A 17,878-nucleotide genomic window follows, 5' to 3' on the forward strand; every position below is an offset into this window, starting at 1 on the left:
ATTTTTTCCCCCTGAGGCATTATTGTATGTTGTATAAGCAAGAAAATTACCAGTTACTGGAATGGCAATAAGCATTTTTTTTTACCTGAGGCATTATTGAATCAAAAGTCAAATAACTTGTTTCATTGTTGTGTGTGTTAGGATAAGATAAGTAAGCAATCTTTTTTTCCTGAGGCATTATTGTATGTTGTATAAGCAAGAAAATGACCAGTTACTGGAATGGCAATAAGCAAATTTTTTTCCCCTGAGGCATTATTGAATCAAAAGTCAAATAAATATATATATATATATATATATATATGCAAGGATATAAATGACAAAAACAATGTGTTTAAAGAAAAAAACAATATACTGTGGGGAACATCTTGAGCATTATTTAATATTAAGCCCAGTGAGGTGGGGGTGGCGTTGATGCTTCGCGCCGCCTCTGACTGGCTGATTGGTTTAGCTGGGATGTCGTCGCCGCAGATCTCTCCACTACTGGCCAATGCGCACAAAGCCCTTTCTGTACCCTCTCTACTGTATTCAGATACGTGCCTTTGTGCACCATTACGACGCGACCCTAATGGCCTCGTAGCAACCCTAGAATTGAGTGCTAGTAACGGGAACAGGGCAGCCCTGTTCACACCAGACAGCTCGTCCCCAAATGCGTCCGGGACTGGCGGGTATAGCGGTGGAGATGCTGAGCGGTGCTACCTGCAGGGCCAGGCCGAGGCTTGGCAGCCTCCTGCTGGCCCCTCTCACCAAAACAGTGCCGCCGATGTCAAGCACGGGAAGCCGCAGATTTCGGTCCACGTCCTCGCTGCAGGGATTCTCAGAGATGGCAAGAGAGCGGTCGAAGACTGTCACGTCGTTTTACAACCAGTCCGCGATTGACGTGTCCGCAGAAAAGGTAAGAATGTGACTTTTTTGCCGGTACACTCATCTGAAACTACTACTGTAGCAACGAGGGGGTAAGCTAGCTGTAGCTTCATAGTAAGGCTAGCTGTTAGCTGGGTTTGTGCTGCGTTCAGGGACACCAGCAAATAAGAACTTTCTCCTGCCGAGTTATCCACGAACGTTGAAGAGTGGGCCGTTAAAATATTTAGTTAGTCCTCGGGACATAGGATTCAGGGTGAAACTCGACTTCTCCATCCAACTTGGAGAAAGCTGTCAACAATTAATATTTTTAATAATAGAGTTAGTTACTGCAAATAACGACTGTCGCTTAGCCCGTTACATTAGCTCTAACCGCTATGTGACCGATGTTTCCCCCGAGGACTTGAATGCAGCGTCAAGGTTCTCCCCGAGAACATTATGTTTTCTCTGTTTTGGTGGGTGAAAACATTATATTTAGCTTGCTGATATTCGTTAATCTGAGACAAAATAATATTATAATGTTAAAAGAAATCTTGCCAGCCAAATTATCTTTTGTCTCTGCTGTTGACCGTACTAGAAAAGCTGTCATGGTGTTAAGTTTCAGCGATGGAGGTCAAGTTGACCCAAATCGTGGGACGTCAGCAATTGTATATGCATTCAGGGTATTATGTTGTCAAACATAGATGGCTCATTGCACCTATCCTTCCTACCCCTGACTTTTTTTGTGTGTAAACAAGAAAAAAAGAACAACTTTCCTTCTTTACTTTTTAACCATTTTGTTCTACGCTTTTTTATGCCTTGCAAAAACATGATTGCCTCATTGTTTGTTATATGATTTCCAGATGTCTGTTCAATATTAACGGTCAGCTTTTTCTACTTCGTGTTGAGCAATAAACAACTCGCAAGTCTTCACAGTTAAATGAGGAAGGAATTTGCAGCTGCATGTTGAGTTCAAATACTGGCATAACACACTCGTCAACCATTGTCCGCATCAAATTCAAGAATGCACTTGTACAGAATAATGTGCTAATTTTAGAGTGCATTTAGCCACTGAGTACAAGATCACACAAATCTGGCTGACTGTAGTCAGCTGCAGTTTTTGTCTTGTGACTTAAAGTCACACAATAACCTGCAGTAATGGAAGAAATACTCATAACCCTTAATTCAGTAAAAGTGGCAACTCCACAATGTTAAATACTCGGTTAGATTACAATTTTTTAATGCATTCATATGTATGTTAATGCAACGTTGCAGCTGTATAGGTGGGGCTTATTTCTTGCTATATGTATAATCTGGGGGGCTTTTGGATTTCACCAAGGGATTAATAAAGCCTTATCTTTTTCCACAATAGTACATGATCACTTTTCCTGATGTGGTCTGGCCAATCACATTGCCTTCTGCAGTAATTTATACCTTTTAATAAACATTTGTTCCACGTCCAAACAGATTGCATGTTAATGCGAGGTGTAAACAGGGTCTTAGCAAGCTTTAACAATAACACCCGTGCTTACCTTAAATAAATAAGACCTTGATGTTTTTGTCCAACTGCAGCTGTATTTTCAAGGCTGTCTTCACAAGCAGGTTTAATATGTGAGAGCAGCTTTGTGTTCTCAATACTTAGTACAGTTTATTTTGCTGAAATTTGACACTAAAGCTTTCTGTCATATTCATGTGATAATCAGGGACTGCCTTGGACTCATGATGACATTATTGTCAAGTAGGTGTAACTGTGTTCAGCTTAAATGGTAATTTAATCAGTGCCCTGGAGACACAGTACAGGTTTCTCTGCTAGAACAAATATGCATTAGTGACTTACTCTAGCTGAGCCTGGTCTACTCCCTGCACATTAACTTTTTTTTTTTCAACACTTGCTGTCTTCAGAATGAATATATTTCACCTAGTTGTTTGATTCAGTCATTTTAAGTAGAGCCTTGCCCAGCCATTGATGGTTTTTCGAACTGATGCTAACATTTTAGAATACACAAATCATGAAATGGCAATCATGTTTCGAAATTCAAGATTCACTTTATTCATGTATTTTCATAAAAAGAAGAAACGAAATACAGTTTCTCCAATACAGCGATACATATTTAAAATTGACCATCCTTAAAATAAAAATAAAAACTTTTAAAAAATCCAGAAACACTAAATAGCAGAGCAAACAAACAAAGAATTACCTGGGACCCTTTTTGCATATTATGCACCTCTCTCCACCTGTTACTTCTTGTGCAATTACACTAGTTATTTTTTAATGTGTGTAGTTCAAGAAAATGTTTTTCTTAGTTGTACAATTTTTTCTGTTGTAATTAATGTTTAAGGGAAAGGTGTTATGGGTTAAACGGTGTGGTGTGACAGGCAGACCTGACTGTGAACGTGTATCTGATCGTACGTGTTAATGTTTCTGCAGGCCTCAGTGCGACTGACCTTAGCCACCCTGCTGTATTCTGGAAAGTCTCCTGATGGACACCACATCTTGGTAAATATTTCAGCCACACTGCGAAAACTGCCATGTGTAGCTTGAATGAGAAGGCCTTTGCTCACTGTGACTCTTCGCTCTCTGTTGTCTGTGTGTGTGTGATCTCAGAGCAGTGCCAAGTACCTACACAAGGAGCTGCCTGTACGAATCGCCCATCGCATCAAGGGCTTCCGCAGTTTGCCCTTCATCATTGGCTGCAACCCAACTATTCTCCAAGTGGTAAGAAGAACACAATTCTTAGGACACACTCAGCTCTGTAATGGAGCTATACATAATGCGAGGTCACATCGGCCATGCAGCATATTCTATAATAAGAAAGGGAGAACTGTGCCAATTACACAGGAGTGCAATGGCTGAACTTTAGCTTTGGGAGGGAATTGCTATCTAAACATACTTTAACACAGCGTGTAGTTAAGGGAAGGCTCAGGAGGTAGAGGGCACTAATCACCAGGTTTGGTTCGTCCCCAGCTCCCAGCGATACAGCTGCTAATTTTACTGGTACAAGTTATGTGAATTAACAGATGTATGAATGCAAAAATGTTCTTGGAGCAACATCAACTTTAAAGATCGTATGCATGTCAGTGGTGCATTCATGTGCTCCTTGCATGGTCCCATTTCCAGAGTTGAGAAGTCGTTCTTCTGTTTTCGTTTTCACATTACAACTTAAAGCTCATTAACACCATAGTGTGTTGTATTTCATGCTCATCAGGTTTGTCAGTAATTGCATAACAACAGTGCAAAGAAAACGGAACAGGTCAACCATAGAGGTGGTATTTTGACCTCTTCAGATGTTTTCTCTTCTCCGTGCACCTTGCCAGAATGCAGTTGGGCCAGAAATCCAGACTCTGCTTGTATATTACAGTATACCGTGGGTTGGCAGCAGTCATAACCTTCAGCAGCATTTGGGTCAGCATGACATGACCCATTACAGATAAGCAAAGCTATTATTGTCACAAGATCTGGGAACATGAGAAAGGACCGAATCAGTTTAGAGTTGTAAACTTTTTTTTTTTTTTTACACAGAATGCACAATGGGCCTCATGCAAGAAGCCTCATATGAACAGATTAGTTGTTAAATGACACATAAAAGTGATTAAAGAGAATTTGGCAGATTTACCAGTGGTGATGGGAATCGAGAACCAGTTCCAAACTAAATGATCCATTGGATATTCCTTCAAGTGTATCAATGATGGCATGTATTTCTGACAGTTGGTTGTTGAAAACAATGACATCACACTAATGCTGGAATTTTGCAACAAGAAGGAGTCATGAGAGAATGAAACGGTCCAAAGAGTGACTTCATATTGTGAAGAAAGATGACAACAGCGCTGCTTTTCTGTCAAATTATAATGCCAAGTCAGGTGGAAATCTCTCGCCGCAACAAGGGCTTAAATTCCAGGAGTGCCACGTATTTGGCACACTATGCAACGGTGCCACTGCATGTGCACAGCAGCACGTACGTTTCCAAGGACAATAATCCCGTTCTAATAACATGAGTAGATTTTTTTCTTTGACTAAGAATCCCTAAATGAAAACAAATGCTTTGCAAATATTCTCTCATGTCATGTACACTGTTTTAGAGAAAATGAAATTGTTGCTTTGACAATGAAAACCTATATAGGCCAACTTTCTTCCACACAGAAAAGTGATCAGGGATCGTTAAAAAAGTTGGATCCATAAGCAGAATCGCATTGGTATCAATAAAATCTTGAGTGAATCTCATCCATTTTTTTTCACCAGTGTTGTCACATGTAGAATTCTCTCTTAGCCACAAACAAAATTAATTAGTGGTCTTCTTCCCTTTATATAAGGGACTTGCGACACTTGTGTTTTTCCACTCATAATCATTTCCAGGGACTGTTTCTTCAGGAGAAGGTCATTCGAATCCCGAATGTCTGAAACATCCTGAGCAATAAGGACACTTTTCCTGGAAACACACATTGCTGCTGAGGTTTTCAAATGCCACCTTGGACAAACAAAATTCCTTTGAACCCCCTGGTGTGAAGTTGGTGGCTCAAGCGTCAGCTAAAAAAAACAACCATAAAGCGATTGAACTGAATGGGGAGCACGTAGATTCACCGGCAGTGAAATGTTATCAGAGTTTGGATCAACGTGTTTCTGCCTGCAGGGCCTCTGTGGTGAACAGTGTTTTTCCCTGCGGCCCAATTCACTGCCCCTGCATGTCTTGTTGCGGATGAACTTTCACCTAGATTCTTTCCTCTCTGGAGCTCCTCTGTACAGATTGCATAAAGCACTGCTCCTTTTGTATGCCACCAGCTGTAATGTAGGTCAGGACAGCTTTATGTGCTCTGTCCACTTTTCCATCAAAACAGTACTTGAAACTAGAGCCTCTTCTATTTTAAGAATGGAGTCATTCAAACTTCTATAAACTGAAGAACAAGCCCTTTCTTTTTCTTTTTTTCTTTCTGGGGATGAGTTGTTCTACGTTGTTGGTAACACGTACACACAAAACGCAATGTTAGCCACAGGTGGACTTGTCAGTGGTGGTGGTGGTGGTGGTTTGGGGCCCAGTTAGGGGCCGGTGATGATGGTGTGATGCTTTATGTTTGGATGGACGATCACAGAGAATCAGTCTAACTACAGCCTCCACTTCTCTTGTTCTTTCTTGCAGCATGAACTTTATATCAGAGCCTACCACGTGCTCAGTGAATTTCCCCCGGTGAGTATCTAATACACAAACACACACACACACACACACACACACACACAGGTAACACACAAACACAGTGTCATAAGTTCAATTTCTTCATTTTACTTCAGGGAGTGGTTTTGCTTATAACCAATTACAGGAAGTGTGAATATTTGTTGCCAAGGCTTTTGATCTGCCTGCATGTAGCACTTCATGTGTTCACCACTTAGCCAAACCTTAATATATATCCCCCCTAACCTGTAGTCCTATTACCATTAGGTTTTTAAGTCAAAAGCTGTATTCATAATGTTGACATGCAAATTCTAAATTAACATTAGAATTTCTTGCAAGTTTGAGACATTGTTTAAATCGCTTGATTGCTGCAGAAATATGTATTATTAGAAGTCAGATCAAGTAGAGTTTAAAAAACAATCAAACAAAAATACTCGACACAACTGACAATCCGTGCAATCTTAGTTTCAGGCTTCAGGCTGGATTCAGTTTCAGTAAACATTAACACAGTGCAATGCGGGCCCTTAAGTTATTTACTGGTCGACGAGGACAGTGAACAGAGTTGGCTCAGCTCTTTTTAAACTTCTTTTGTCATTGTTGAGCTTTTGGCAAATCTGATAAGTGTGCCCGTTTGGTTTGGTCCTGTGTTGGTGCAGCAAGAACTTTATACAATAACAGACCTGCTGAACATGTTTTCTGTTCTGCATTGTAGACATTAAGACACCTGTTTTTTCCTGCGTCTAGACTTACCAGTCTGATCTGAAAAGTCGCTTTCCGGCTGTGTACGCAGCCAAATTCAGAAAAACATACCTCTAACATGCATGTTAGGGCATGAACCTTTTTGCATGCTTTCCATCACTGAATCATTATCGATGTAATGTACTTTTGCTGACATGTAAGAACATGACAACAGAATATTTAGGGGCAAATAAAGGCCTGAGTGTGAATGTCTCTGTCATTTTTAAATGGTCGTTATGTGTATTGTCATTGAGATAAGAACTGACTTATATCGGGAGAGAAGATTTTGCACATTTTCACAGCTTTAATTCCATCACTGTCAGGAATCCAGAACTTGATCTGTAGGTTTTCACACTAAAAGCAACATAAGTAAGGGGTTATGCCCTTGAATTGGCTGCCTTTGTTATGAAACATCTATGCAGGAAGAGTGAAAAACTTAAATATTTCTGTTCTTCTTTGGACTTAACAGCAACAGGAAAAAAGCCAAAGTAGATGCATTGTACTATGCAGAAAGTATTAAGACAACAGGTAGCCAGTGTGTAAACATCAGATCAAAACAGGAAGAGAATTACTGAGGCCTCTTAGAATTAAATAAAAGGCCTGCCTCTTAGCTAGAGCTTTTTAAACATCATGTTTTAAAAGGCTGATTTGAAGTGTGCCTATCCATTTACAGATCAAAGATCAGGATGTGGAGGCTCGTTTCTGTAAGCTGGTGCAGCAGCTGCTTGATGACCACAAGGATGTTGTCACCATGCTGGCTCAGGGCTTCAGGGAGTGTCGCAGACACATCCAGGTAGGAACTGCAACTCCTTAACTCCCAGAACACCAACTGAATGATGGGCACCAAAAACGAATAATGACAGCTTCTGTAGAGTTTTCTACAGACTGTTAAAGTGGATGTAACCTCCGGGCCTCTCTATGTGCTTTAGGGCGGATCACTATGTGCTTTAGGGGTCACTCAGGATAAAGGCGTAGCAATGCACATCTGTGGCACTTTACTTTAAGTAGCCGTGAAGTTGTTTATGTGTCTTGTCCGTGTTTTCAACTTGCATTCATCAGATAAGATAATTGTAACATTTTGGTCCCTTAAAAATGTCTTTTTCAGCATTATGTTGCACTAAAAATGAGTACATTTTGTTTTAAGTCTTTGCTCCATCATCTTGTCCAAATATGGTCAGTTTTGGCTACAAAAGATTAAGATGGCAACAGCTAAAATCAAGGCTTTGAAACTGCAGTTTAAAAACCAGTGGGCGACCTCCACTTCGTTTATACTGTCTATGCATGAAACCTACTAATCTGGTTTTAAAATCTACGTGGTTAGTTAATGTTTTAGGTTTTTGTTTTAAAGTTAATAAGTCTAAATTTGAAAGGTCTCATTCACTGTTTTTTTCCTCCTGTTCCAGGATGAGGCAATCCTCCGAAGCTTCCTGGATACAACACTGTGCTCCCGCCTGGGAATTCGAATGCTGGCCACGCACCATCTCGCCCTCAATGAAGACAACGTACGTCTGAGTCTTTCTGTGATTCAAACAGTTTATTTTAAACCTTTGGCATGTGCTATTTTCCTAAAGCAAGAAATGTGGTCAGTCTCAGAGTCAGATCCATCTCTTTCTAAATGTCATATTTCCCAGACATCTCTTCTGAGTTTCCTCACGTCTGTGGCTCTCAGCCCAAAGCCCATTATTCTAGTTCAAATTAGTTTTACTTAAAACATAAATCTTTAAAAAACAGGAAACACATATATTATTGATTATTTTAAAGCTCAGACGTTTCCTAAAACGGCTGGCCATTGAAGTTTTTTCTTTATGAAACTCAAAATAGAGGAAGTAGTGCATTTTCAGTGTAATGCTATGTAAGCAACAAATTGTTTGATTTTGTGGTTTAAGTGGTGAAGTTAAGCAAATAAATGAATTGATTGAATAGCAGGGTCTACAGTAAATGCTAGGAGATAAAGAACAGTTATTTTAAAACACTTTGTAAAGTTATATCTAAATAATATTTTTTTATTTATTTGAGAAATAAACACAAATATTTATTTTCCTGTTTTAGCCGGATTTTGTTGGAATCATATGCAGACGTCTCTCCCCCAAGAAGATCATAGAGAAATGGGTAGACTTTGCCAGGTAAGTGTTTATTTATCACCTTTATATGACTTTCTGCTCCTGTATGAGCTCTCTGTTTGACTGAAGTCAGAGTTCAGCTGATAAACTCTCAGGAACATACAGGTTTCCACACCTGGAGCTGTGAACGAGATATGAGCTATCGTCCTTGTTTACCTTCTGTAATCTTATCAAATGACCTTTTCAGAGTCTGTGATTTTTACAGAGTTCAAGGGAAAGTTAACAGAAAATATTCACAAAGAAAGTTCAATAGAACATGTGGACTAATTATCACTGAACAGCTTGGAATTAATTCCTGTGTCTGTAGTTATTGTTTGGGGCAGCTGGTAAACAGTAAAATCAGCACATGTCAAGTATGAATATGATACAAATATATAAGGTAACACATATTTGATGGATGCCATTAAATTTGGCAAATACATTTATGTCCTTGTTAAGATGAATTTTAATCATTTTTGATGACATTTTAACTTTTCATTTGGCATCTTCAGATCAAAATTAATTTTTTGCAATATTTGGATTTCATTACCAAATACCTGCTGAACCAATGGCATTCCCATCAGCCTCAGCTGCTGTGTTGGCATGGTAACACACTTCGATGATCCAAATGGTAAACTTTAACCGTTCCTCACCTCCACCAGGCGTCTGTGTGAGCACCAGTATGGTAACTCCCCCAGAGTGAGGATCAACGGACACGTTGCCGCTCGCTTCCCCTTCATCCCTCTGCCTCTGGATTACATCCTGCCTGAGCTCCTCAAGAATGCCATGAGGTAACCTTTAGATACTGTTTATTCATCTCCAGCTCAACTGTTTGCTCCTGTTGTTTAAAGACCTTGAGATTTAGAGATAAAAATCAAAGTGTAATATTATTAAGATTGCCTTTTCGTAAGTTGGAATGTAATTAATTAAATTCTGAGCTGACATTGATTTTCAAAATAACAATTTGGCCAATAGCTGATGCTGATATTTGAATACAAATTAAATTCTGTCCAGCAGAGCCATCCACAGATGTGACTATAAGAGAAAGACAGACCGAGAAAGAACACATTGTGACATTGTGTCGTAACAACATTTTCCTACACTGCAACAATTTCGTAGTTTTGTCGTGTCCGGCTCCCTAGATCGAATCTTTGAAAGTGTGACTATCTGTCCCCTAATAGTCAGTAGGCCGTACCTCATCAAGTGTAATTGCCTATATTTTAATAAACCCGCTTATCATTAAAACTGACGTAAAGGAATCAATAATTCTCTTAATAACAGGTTTTGGCTTCAGGTATTCCTTTTCATGGATTTATTCTGCCGTCCCCTGCTGACGTGTCTTGACTAAACTCACTGTTTATCCTCCACAACGTCCATGTATTTGTTTCCTCAGGGCCACCATGGAAAGCCATCTGGACACCCCATACAATGTACCTGATGTGGTGGTCACCATTGCCAATAACGACATTGATTTTGTCATCAGGTGAGTCTAAATGCCTCTTCTGTTGCTACTGGATTGAAAACAAACTGCAACAATACAGGTGCATCTCAATAAATTAGAATATCATGGAAAAGTTTATTTTTGTCAGTGATTCAATTCCAAAAGTGGAATTCCTGTAATTCCTGTAATACATTATGTAGATCCATTACACACAGAATGAAACATTACATGCCTTAATTTATTTAATTTCTTCTAATTATAATGATTATGGCTTACATTTAATGAAGACCTAAAATTCAGTGCCTCAAAAAATTTGAATATTACAAAAGACCAAAAAGTATGTTTAATATTGAAATGTTGGCCTCTGAAAAGTATGTCCATCTATATGCACTCAATACTTGGTTGGGGCTATTTGACTTGAACTACTGGAAATGGACTTTTGCATGATTTATTGAGATGCACCTGTATGTAATGGCTGAAGAGACCGCTTAAGTGCTGTCAAATGATAAAATCCAACACTGAAGTGTTTTAAACAAGCTGCAGTGTTTTCACTGAAGCCAAAGAGAAGGACATTACGCTAGCCATTAATTGGCTCGCTTACGGCTTCCATAAATAACTTTTCTTTTCCTTTTAAAGGATTTCAGACCGTGGTGGCGGCATACCTCACAATATTATAGATAAGGTGATGGACTACCACTTTAGCACAGCTGAGGAGAGTGCACAGGATCCACGCATGAGCAACTTCTTCAACAACATTACCAACAGTGGAAACCAGTCCAGCCCTATGCATGGGTAAGAATGTAAAAGCACAGATAATCCTTGGAGAAGACCTGCCTTGTGCAGTTATTAAGATTACTTTTTTGTGTGTACCAGACTTGTAGAAATTAAATTGCAAATGTCTTGAAGAATGAAGTTTCATCTTTACTTCAGACTTTTTTCATGGTAGTGTATGGACAAAATCTTTAAAAAAAACTTAAAGGAGAAAAACAACTTCCTCTTAAAAAAACAAATACGAGCGGCATTGATTTTTGGTCCACTTTCTAAAATTTTCCTTCCAACAAAGGTTCGGTGTCTAAATTGCATGCCAACATTTGTCATATAATATCAACAACATGCATTTCCATATAACTGCAACAATATTTACTGTTAATTTTAAAAGTAGAGTCCATTTTACAGCATATCAGGGTTCATCTTTAAAGTTTGGAAAAGGCTTTGTTTTAACCATTGCGCTTAAGGTTAAGATATGCTTGAATTTCAACATAATTTGTTGTTTTAGCTACACAATTATGTAATTATTAATTAAATACTCAGAATATATAATACAAGTTAATGAACAGCTGGTAAAATAAACAAAGTGTAAATTAATCCTGTAAACTTTATTTTTCTTAACTGCAGTGATAGTAAAAGTTTATATGTTACTATAAATGCTGAAGACAGTACTTTAAAGTACTTGAATTTTACTCATGGTGCTGTACGAATCCCTGAGATACAGAGACAGTTTCCTTGTTTAAGTTTATTTTATTTTTCAACAAAGGGACAAACTATATTGATGAACATTTACAGTTAGAAGTTGTGGAACTAATAAAGGAATATCGTATCTTATCTAAAAATATCATTGTGGTGTCCTTGTATCGATACAGTATTGCTGTACAAAATAAGGCTGGGCAATACATTGATATTATATCGTTTTACAGATATCAGACTAAATATGTATTAGATTTTGGATAACGTGATATTATAAGTGTTGCCTTTTTCCTGGTTTTAAAGGCTTCATTACAGTAAAGTGATGTCATTTTCTGACTGTTGTAGCTGTTCTATTTGACCCTACACACTTAGTCATCAGGGTTCATACGGGTGCTTGAAATCCTTGAAAATGCTTGAATTTAATTTTTTTTGTATTTTCAAGGTTTGAAAAGTGCTTGGATTTTGGATAAAGTGCTTGAAAATGCTTGAAATTCTTACTGTATTTCTCTTGCAATTTGACTATAGATAATCACATGGTCAATGAAAAAAATAATAAATTGAACTGAACTCATTGAACTCATCTAAAACATGCAACTTACAACCGTTGTAAGGTACTGGAAAAGCTTGAAAATGGACCTTGAAAGTCCTTGAAAAGTGCTTTAATTTGACCACTGAAAAAGTAGATGAACCTTGAGTCATTATATCCACATTACTGATTATGACTCCAGGTGGTTTTTATGCTTTGCCCTCCTGGATTTCATGTCAACCCATATTTACCTGCAGGTGGCATTTCACAGCTGATCTACACTTTGGTTCATGTTTATCTGACAACAGACCATCTTCAGTCAATGCACTTTAATGTCATGATAACCCTGCTGTCTTTGTGTTCTGCAGGTTTGGTTTTGGCTTGCCAACGTCCAGGGCTTACGCTGAGTACCTGGGCGGCTCTCTGTCCGTACAGTCTATGCAGGGCATCGGCACTGACGTCTACCTGCGTCTGCGCCACATTGATGGCAAAGGAGAGAGCTTCAGAGTGTAAAGCTACCCGCTGGTCATCCTTGTAGATTCTAATCTAGGAATCAGGCCATGCAGGAGTTCAGAGGGTTCCCCACCAAGAGGGCTGGCATTGACTGCAGGACTTAAGTCCACAAAGTGATAAACACAGTATGTTGTCAGAAAGCTCCTTAACTCACCAACCTACTATTTGTCCTTTTTTTTTTTTTTTTTTTTTTTTTGCCTTAGACTGATTATAAGCTATGTTAGCTCTCAAGTTGATGATTTCAGTTGTTTTTCCTTTGTGTTTTGTACCCTGTGGCATGTTGTCTTGAAGTTTAAAGGGGCGTATATGAACTTTTTTTTTAATGTTTAGGTTATCGGGACAAACCATGCATGATAGTGGACATCGATGTTAATGTGGAAGGATAAAAAGAAAAAAAACGAGCTTCAGTTTTAAAGAAGTTCACCTCGAAGTTACAAAGCCTCAAAATAAGAACAGCCGTTTTGATGATGAAATGTTTCAAAAGAAACTTCTGAGACACTCCAGCAACCCTGTCAAAATCTCCTCAAAGTCTAGAAAGCTGCTCAAAAGTTCACGATTATCAATCCAGTCAATAACCAGATCCTTCCAGGACGTTATCAGCTGTTAGTATCAAAACCTAAGGTCTACAAGGAAAAACAGCAGCACAAGAGATATACTTAAAGGGATAGTTTTGATTTTTTTAATGTGGGGCTTTATGAAGTACTCATCGTAGTTGGTGTATTACCCGGAGGAGGTGGCAGTTAGCTTGGAAAAGCAGGCAAAAAATCTGAACTATCACTTTAAGCATGTGCTGTAAACCTCAACTCTTGACAAACCATAGTGATATTTAACATCTCTGAGTTCCGCTCAGAAAGGAAAAACTGCCAAAACACCAAAAGCTCATTAACAGATTTCTGTCTTTCTGTTCTGTTTTGATGAACGTCTTTGTTCAGCAGTATTTTTGCGGAGCTTCCAGGCAGGGAAGCCACCTGAGATGTTCAGTTGCCTTACTGTGTGATGCTAGTCCTTCAACTGCATGCCGAAGTTTCTTCTCGTTTTCTTTTTGTTGCCTTTATCAGTTCATACAGATGCACACCACGTCAATCAGCGTCATTAGTTGGAAGTTTTTGCACAATGAATAGATTTCCCGTTGTAAGGCTCAGCACCGATCATAGCAGCTTTTGACTTTAACAATTTTCAGAGTAACAATATACCAGAGAAGTATTGTCTAATATTGTCTTCTTTTTTCTGTTTTATCTAACTTTAGATATTTTTTTAGAAAGTGTATCCGTTGTATGTCAAGTTTTCTGTCTTTTTGAAATAAGTTGTGTATAAGAAAACATTTCAACATGGGTCAAAGCGGGTTTCTGCACTGTTAACTATGGAAGTTCGGATCGGTGAAGGTTGCTTGTCATTGTTTAGGTCCATTTTCTCCAGATCACAACTAGATTGTGTAATACCTCTTAAGATTTTGCCACTTTTGCCTCCCCATTCATTCTCCAATAATAATGTATCTTTTTTTATGTCTTTATAGTTTTGACACAATGTATTGTACAAATGGGGATAACATGGTTGCGCTCAGTTAGAGACAAAAAAAAGGAATGGAAGTAGTTGTGTGAAATTTTAAGTAGTTTAAGGGAGAAACCCTGCAAACTTTCACACATCGAGAAATCTGGCAAACCCAGTGGCAACCTCTGGGTCCTTAAGTGAAGCCAATGCAAAAGTGCCTTAAAGCTACATTCTTTCTATCAGCCAGCAGGGGGCGCTGGTTGCAAAAAGAAGTCAAATAGTAGAGAAGTCTAAGAGAAAGTGTCACTACTTCTCACTTAATTTATTACCTCAATACATGTTCTCATAAGTTTATGTTCTCACTAACTAGTTTCAAGTCTTCTTTAATACAACATGATGTTAATTTTGTAAATGATTGCCCCATTTTAGAGTAAAATAAACAATAAAGTAGGGTAGTCACCTTGTGGTTGTCAGTTTGGTTTCATCTTAGAACTTTGACCCTGTCACACTGTGTCACATATAAAACTGTTCTTAAACGAAATGAAGAAATATTGAAGTTGTGATCTCAAAATAAGGTACCAACAATGATTAGCGAACCCTGGCCTTTCTGAGTTTTGAGTCAAATTTTACAGTGCAGAAAATAAGCAAAGTCATGAAGATAAAAAATTTGCCTCAGCAGATAACAATCTCAAGCACTCCTCACATTTTGTTGAACATTCCCCAGAGGGCATCAAGCGACAGATCAACCTGAATTTCTACTTATCTGTTGGGAGCATTTGTTATTATATTAGTTTAGACTGTTAACTTTTTACCAGAAAGGACATTGGGAATCTTCAGCTGTAATTGTTCAGATGAGAAATCTGTGAATCACCAGAAGTTAGGTCATGTTTTACAACTTTTGATTTCTGGCATGTTATTATTAGTGATATGATTTGCCCAGAGTTGTAAAACACTTTATTCTAAAGATTTATGCGGTTACTTTTGAGTCACATATATTGTATAGTCAACCTAATGGAGTAATGGGACTGTTTTTTTGTCTTTGAAAACCTATAAATAATATAAGATTGAACTGTTTAATATCTTAAAAAATATATAACTGGTTTACCTAGATTTGCACTCACGAGCAAAATGAGTTTACATACAAATGGTCATTGAGTTAAAATGAGCTTTGTGAAAATATATTTGAACCAGTTATTTCAATTGTGAGATAAATCTGATTTTAATTTGTGGGAAGTTATGAAAGAAAAACAACCCCGTTTCATTCACAGTTCCAGAGAACGGCCTGTATTATCTCTTTGTGTATTCTTGCTGAGGCCATGTTTATGAATTAATGTGATTATTGTGGCTTTGAAGGTATTGAAGATGTAGTATATATGTAGCTTATGCATGTAAAGAAAAGAGGGGGAGATCACACCACATAGCTGCCAGAGATTGGTAAACAATGGGTAAAGGTTTGTGTCCCCTTTTAAGACACATTCATAGGTAAATTAGTTTTTCTTCTATTCCAAAATGTTACTGGTGAAATGTTGAGGGGAAATGTGATTCTGGGTTTGTCATGGAATGTGTACTGTCTGCCCTCTGCTGGTCTGAAAAGAAAACTGCAGGCAGACTTGAAAAAATGTGATGGGAGGGCTGGGGATCGACAACATTTCCATTCTGTTTTCCAGGTTTCTGATTTTGTAGATTTTGCAGATCAAAATGAGAATCAACGACAACAATTTCAGCGTCATCTCCAGTAAAAAGCCAGATATTGGAGTCATGTTACTGACTAAATGTGCTGCCATGGAGTGTTTTGTCTCCTAGACTGAAATTAGTTTGTCCCACCTGTTTTCTGTTGTATTGAGGACTCTGTAGACATTAAATTTTACTTGGTTGGAATTTTGAGACTGATCTCCATTTTGTCTTTTTACTCATGTGTGATCTATGTATTGAATTTTCCCACTTTGGATGAAATATCAGTAAGTATCACGACTGCAATGTCTCTCTCTCATGTATGGCTCTTGTCAGAAAGGTGAAATCGCTGTTGATGTGCTGGTAACAAATTTCATGAAAAAAATCAGCAAAAATATTGTATGTAAAATATACTTCCAAGAAAATATGATGGTATAGTATACCATGAAAACATTTGATGAAAACGTTTAATAGTACAGAATGTCATCAAAAAATGTCATAAGTCATAGTGAAGTAAATCGATACATTTCATTAAAAAGTCATAGTATATCATCAATAAATGTAATTGAAAAGTCATTATAGTATTCGATGAATGTAACAGCATAGTAAGCTTAAAAATGCCAAAAAAACATCAAAGTATGGTACGTCCAAAAATAGTCAGAATCAGAATAGTGTAGCGTGTCAAAAAACTGGCATAGTGGCGTTTGTAGTCCTAAAATGCCTTAAAATGCTTTAGCATATTACGTTGATCATTGTTATAGTATATTATGTCCCAAAATATCAAGAAAACAATATATTTAAGTATGTCCCAAAAACTAAATAAACATTTGAAAATGCCCCAAAATGTTAAAATGGTTGTATTATACTCTGGTTGATATATGTAGTAGTATCGTTTGTCTAAAAATGACTGAAAAACACCATATTATGAGCATAGTTAAGAGTAAACTTAATCATATAAAATAATCTGTAGTATTTGTCTATGGCATGTTGATTTTTGTCAAAACTTGGCAAATTTTTAAATGCCTAAGAATGTTAGAAATGGTCCAGTCATAGTCTGTTAATACATGTAGTAGTAGTTTGTCCCAAAATGACTAAAAAACAACATATTATTGGATGTCAACAATTTGAAAAAAAAAAAAAAAAGTCATACTATAGCATGTCATTTTTTGTCAAAAATTGTCAAATTTTTAAATGCATAAAATGCTAGAAATGGGTCAATTGTAGTCTGTTGATACATATTGGAGCATAATATGGCCAGAAATTACAGAAAAACACCATATTATGCAATTTCCAAAATGACCCCCTTAAAACAAAATCATTTTTTGTCAAAAAGTGTGAAATTTTAAAATGCCTAAAAATGCTAGAAATGGCCCAATCATAGTCTGTTAATACATGTAGTAGTATAGTTTGTCCAAAAATGACTGACAAACACTATGTAAAAAAATTTGAAAATAAAAAATCAGGTCAATTTTTGTCAAAAATGGTCAAATTTTAAAATGCTGAAAATTGGTCAGTGATAATCTGCTGATACATATTAGAGCATAATATGGCCAGAAATGACAACATATTATTGGATGTAAACATTTTTTGGGAACATTTTTTTTTGTCAAAAATTGTCAAATTATAAAATGCCTTAAAATGGTTGAACTGGGTCGATTAAGGTTTGTTGATACATAGCATAATATGGTCAGAAATGACAGAAAAACACCATATTTTGGTAAAGTAAAAAAAAAAACATGTTATGGGATGTCCAAAAATAACCCCTTCAAATAAAAGTCATAGTATGTGTGCAGACTGGTGGCAAAAATCTCTGAGGAAAACAGTTGAGATCTATAAAAACAAAGAAAAACATAAGTTTCAGGGGTAACAATGTCTTGCTGTGCGGTTGGATGGCAGAACAGAAAAAGAAAAAACTGTCCTTCACTCTTATTGAAAGATGCCC

At 37.5% G+C, this 17,878-nt stretch overlaps 1 protein-coding gene across 1 annotated transcript; it reads left to right on the top strand.

The window, feature by feature from the left end:
* The first annotated feature begins 509 nt into the window (after positions 1-509).
* bckdk (branched chain ketoacid dehydrogenase kinase) lies at positions 510-16,149 on the top strand. Its single transcript, XM_059351726.1, has 11 exons — positions 510-892; positions 3,266-3,334; positions 3,443-3,553; positions 5,967-6,014; positions 7,408-7,527; positions 8,138-8,236; positions 8,784-8,857; positions 9,496-9,624; positions 10,227-10,316; positions 10,911-11,066; positions 12,633-16,149. Exons 1-11 carry the CDS (start codon positions 647-649, stop codon positions 12,775-12,777), a joined length of 1,287 nt encoding a protein of 428 aa, XP_059207709.1. The 5' UTR covers positions 510-646; the 3' UTR covers positions 12,778-16,149.
* The last annotated feature ends 1,729 nt before the right edge of the window (positions 16,150-17,878 follow it).

The sequence above is a fragment of the Centropristis striata genome, chromosome 15 (genome assembly GCF_030273125.1).
Source record: "Centropristis striata isolate RG_2023a ecotype Rhode Island chromosome 15, C.striata_1.0, whole genome shotgun sequence".
Lineage (NCBI taxonomy): Eukaryota > Metazoa > Chordata > Actinopteri > Perciformes > Serranidae > Centropristis > Centropristis striata.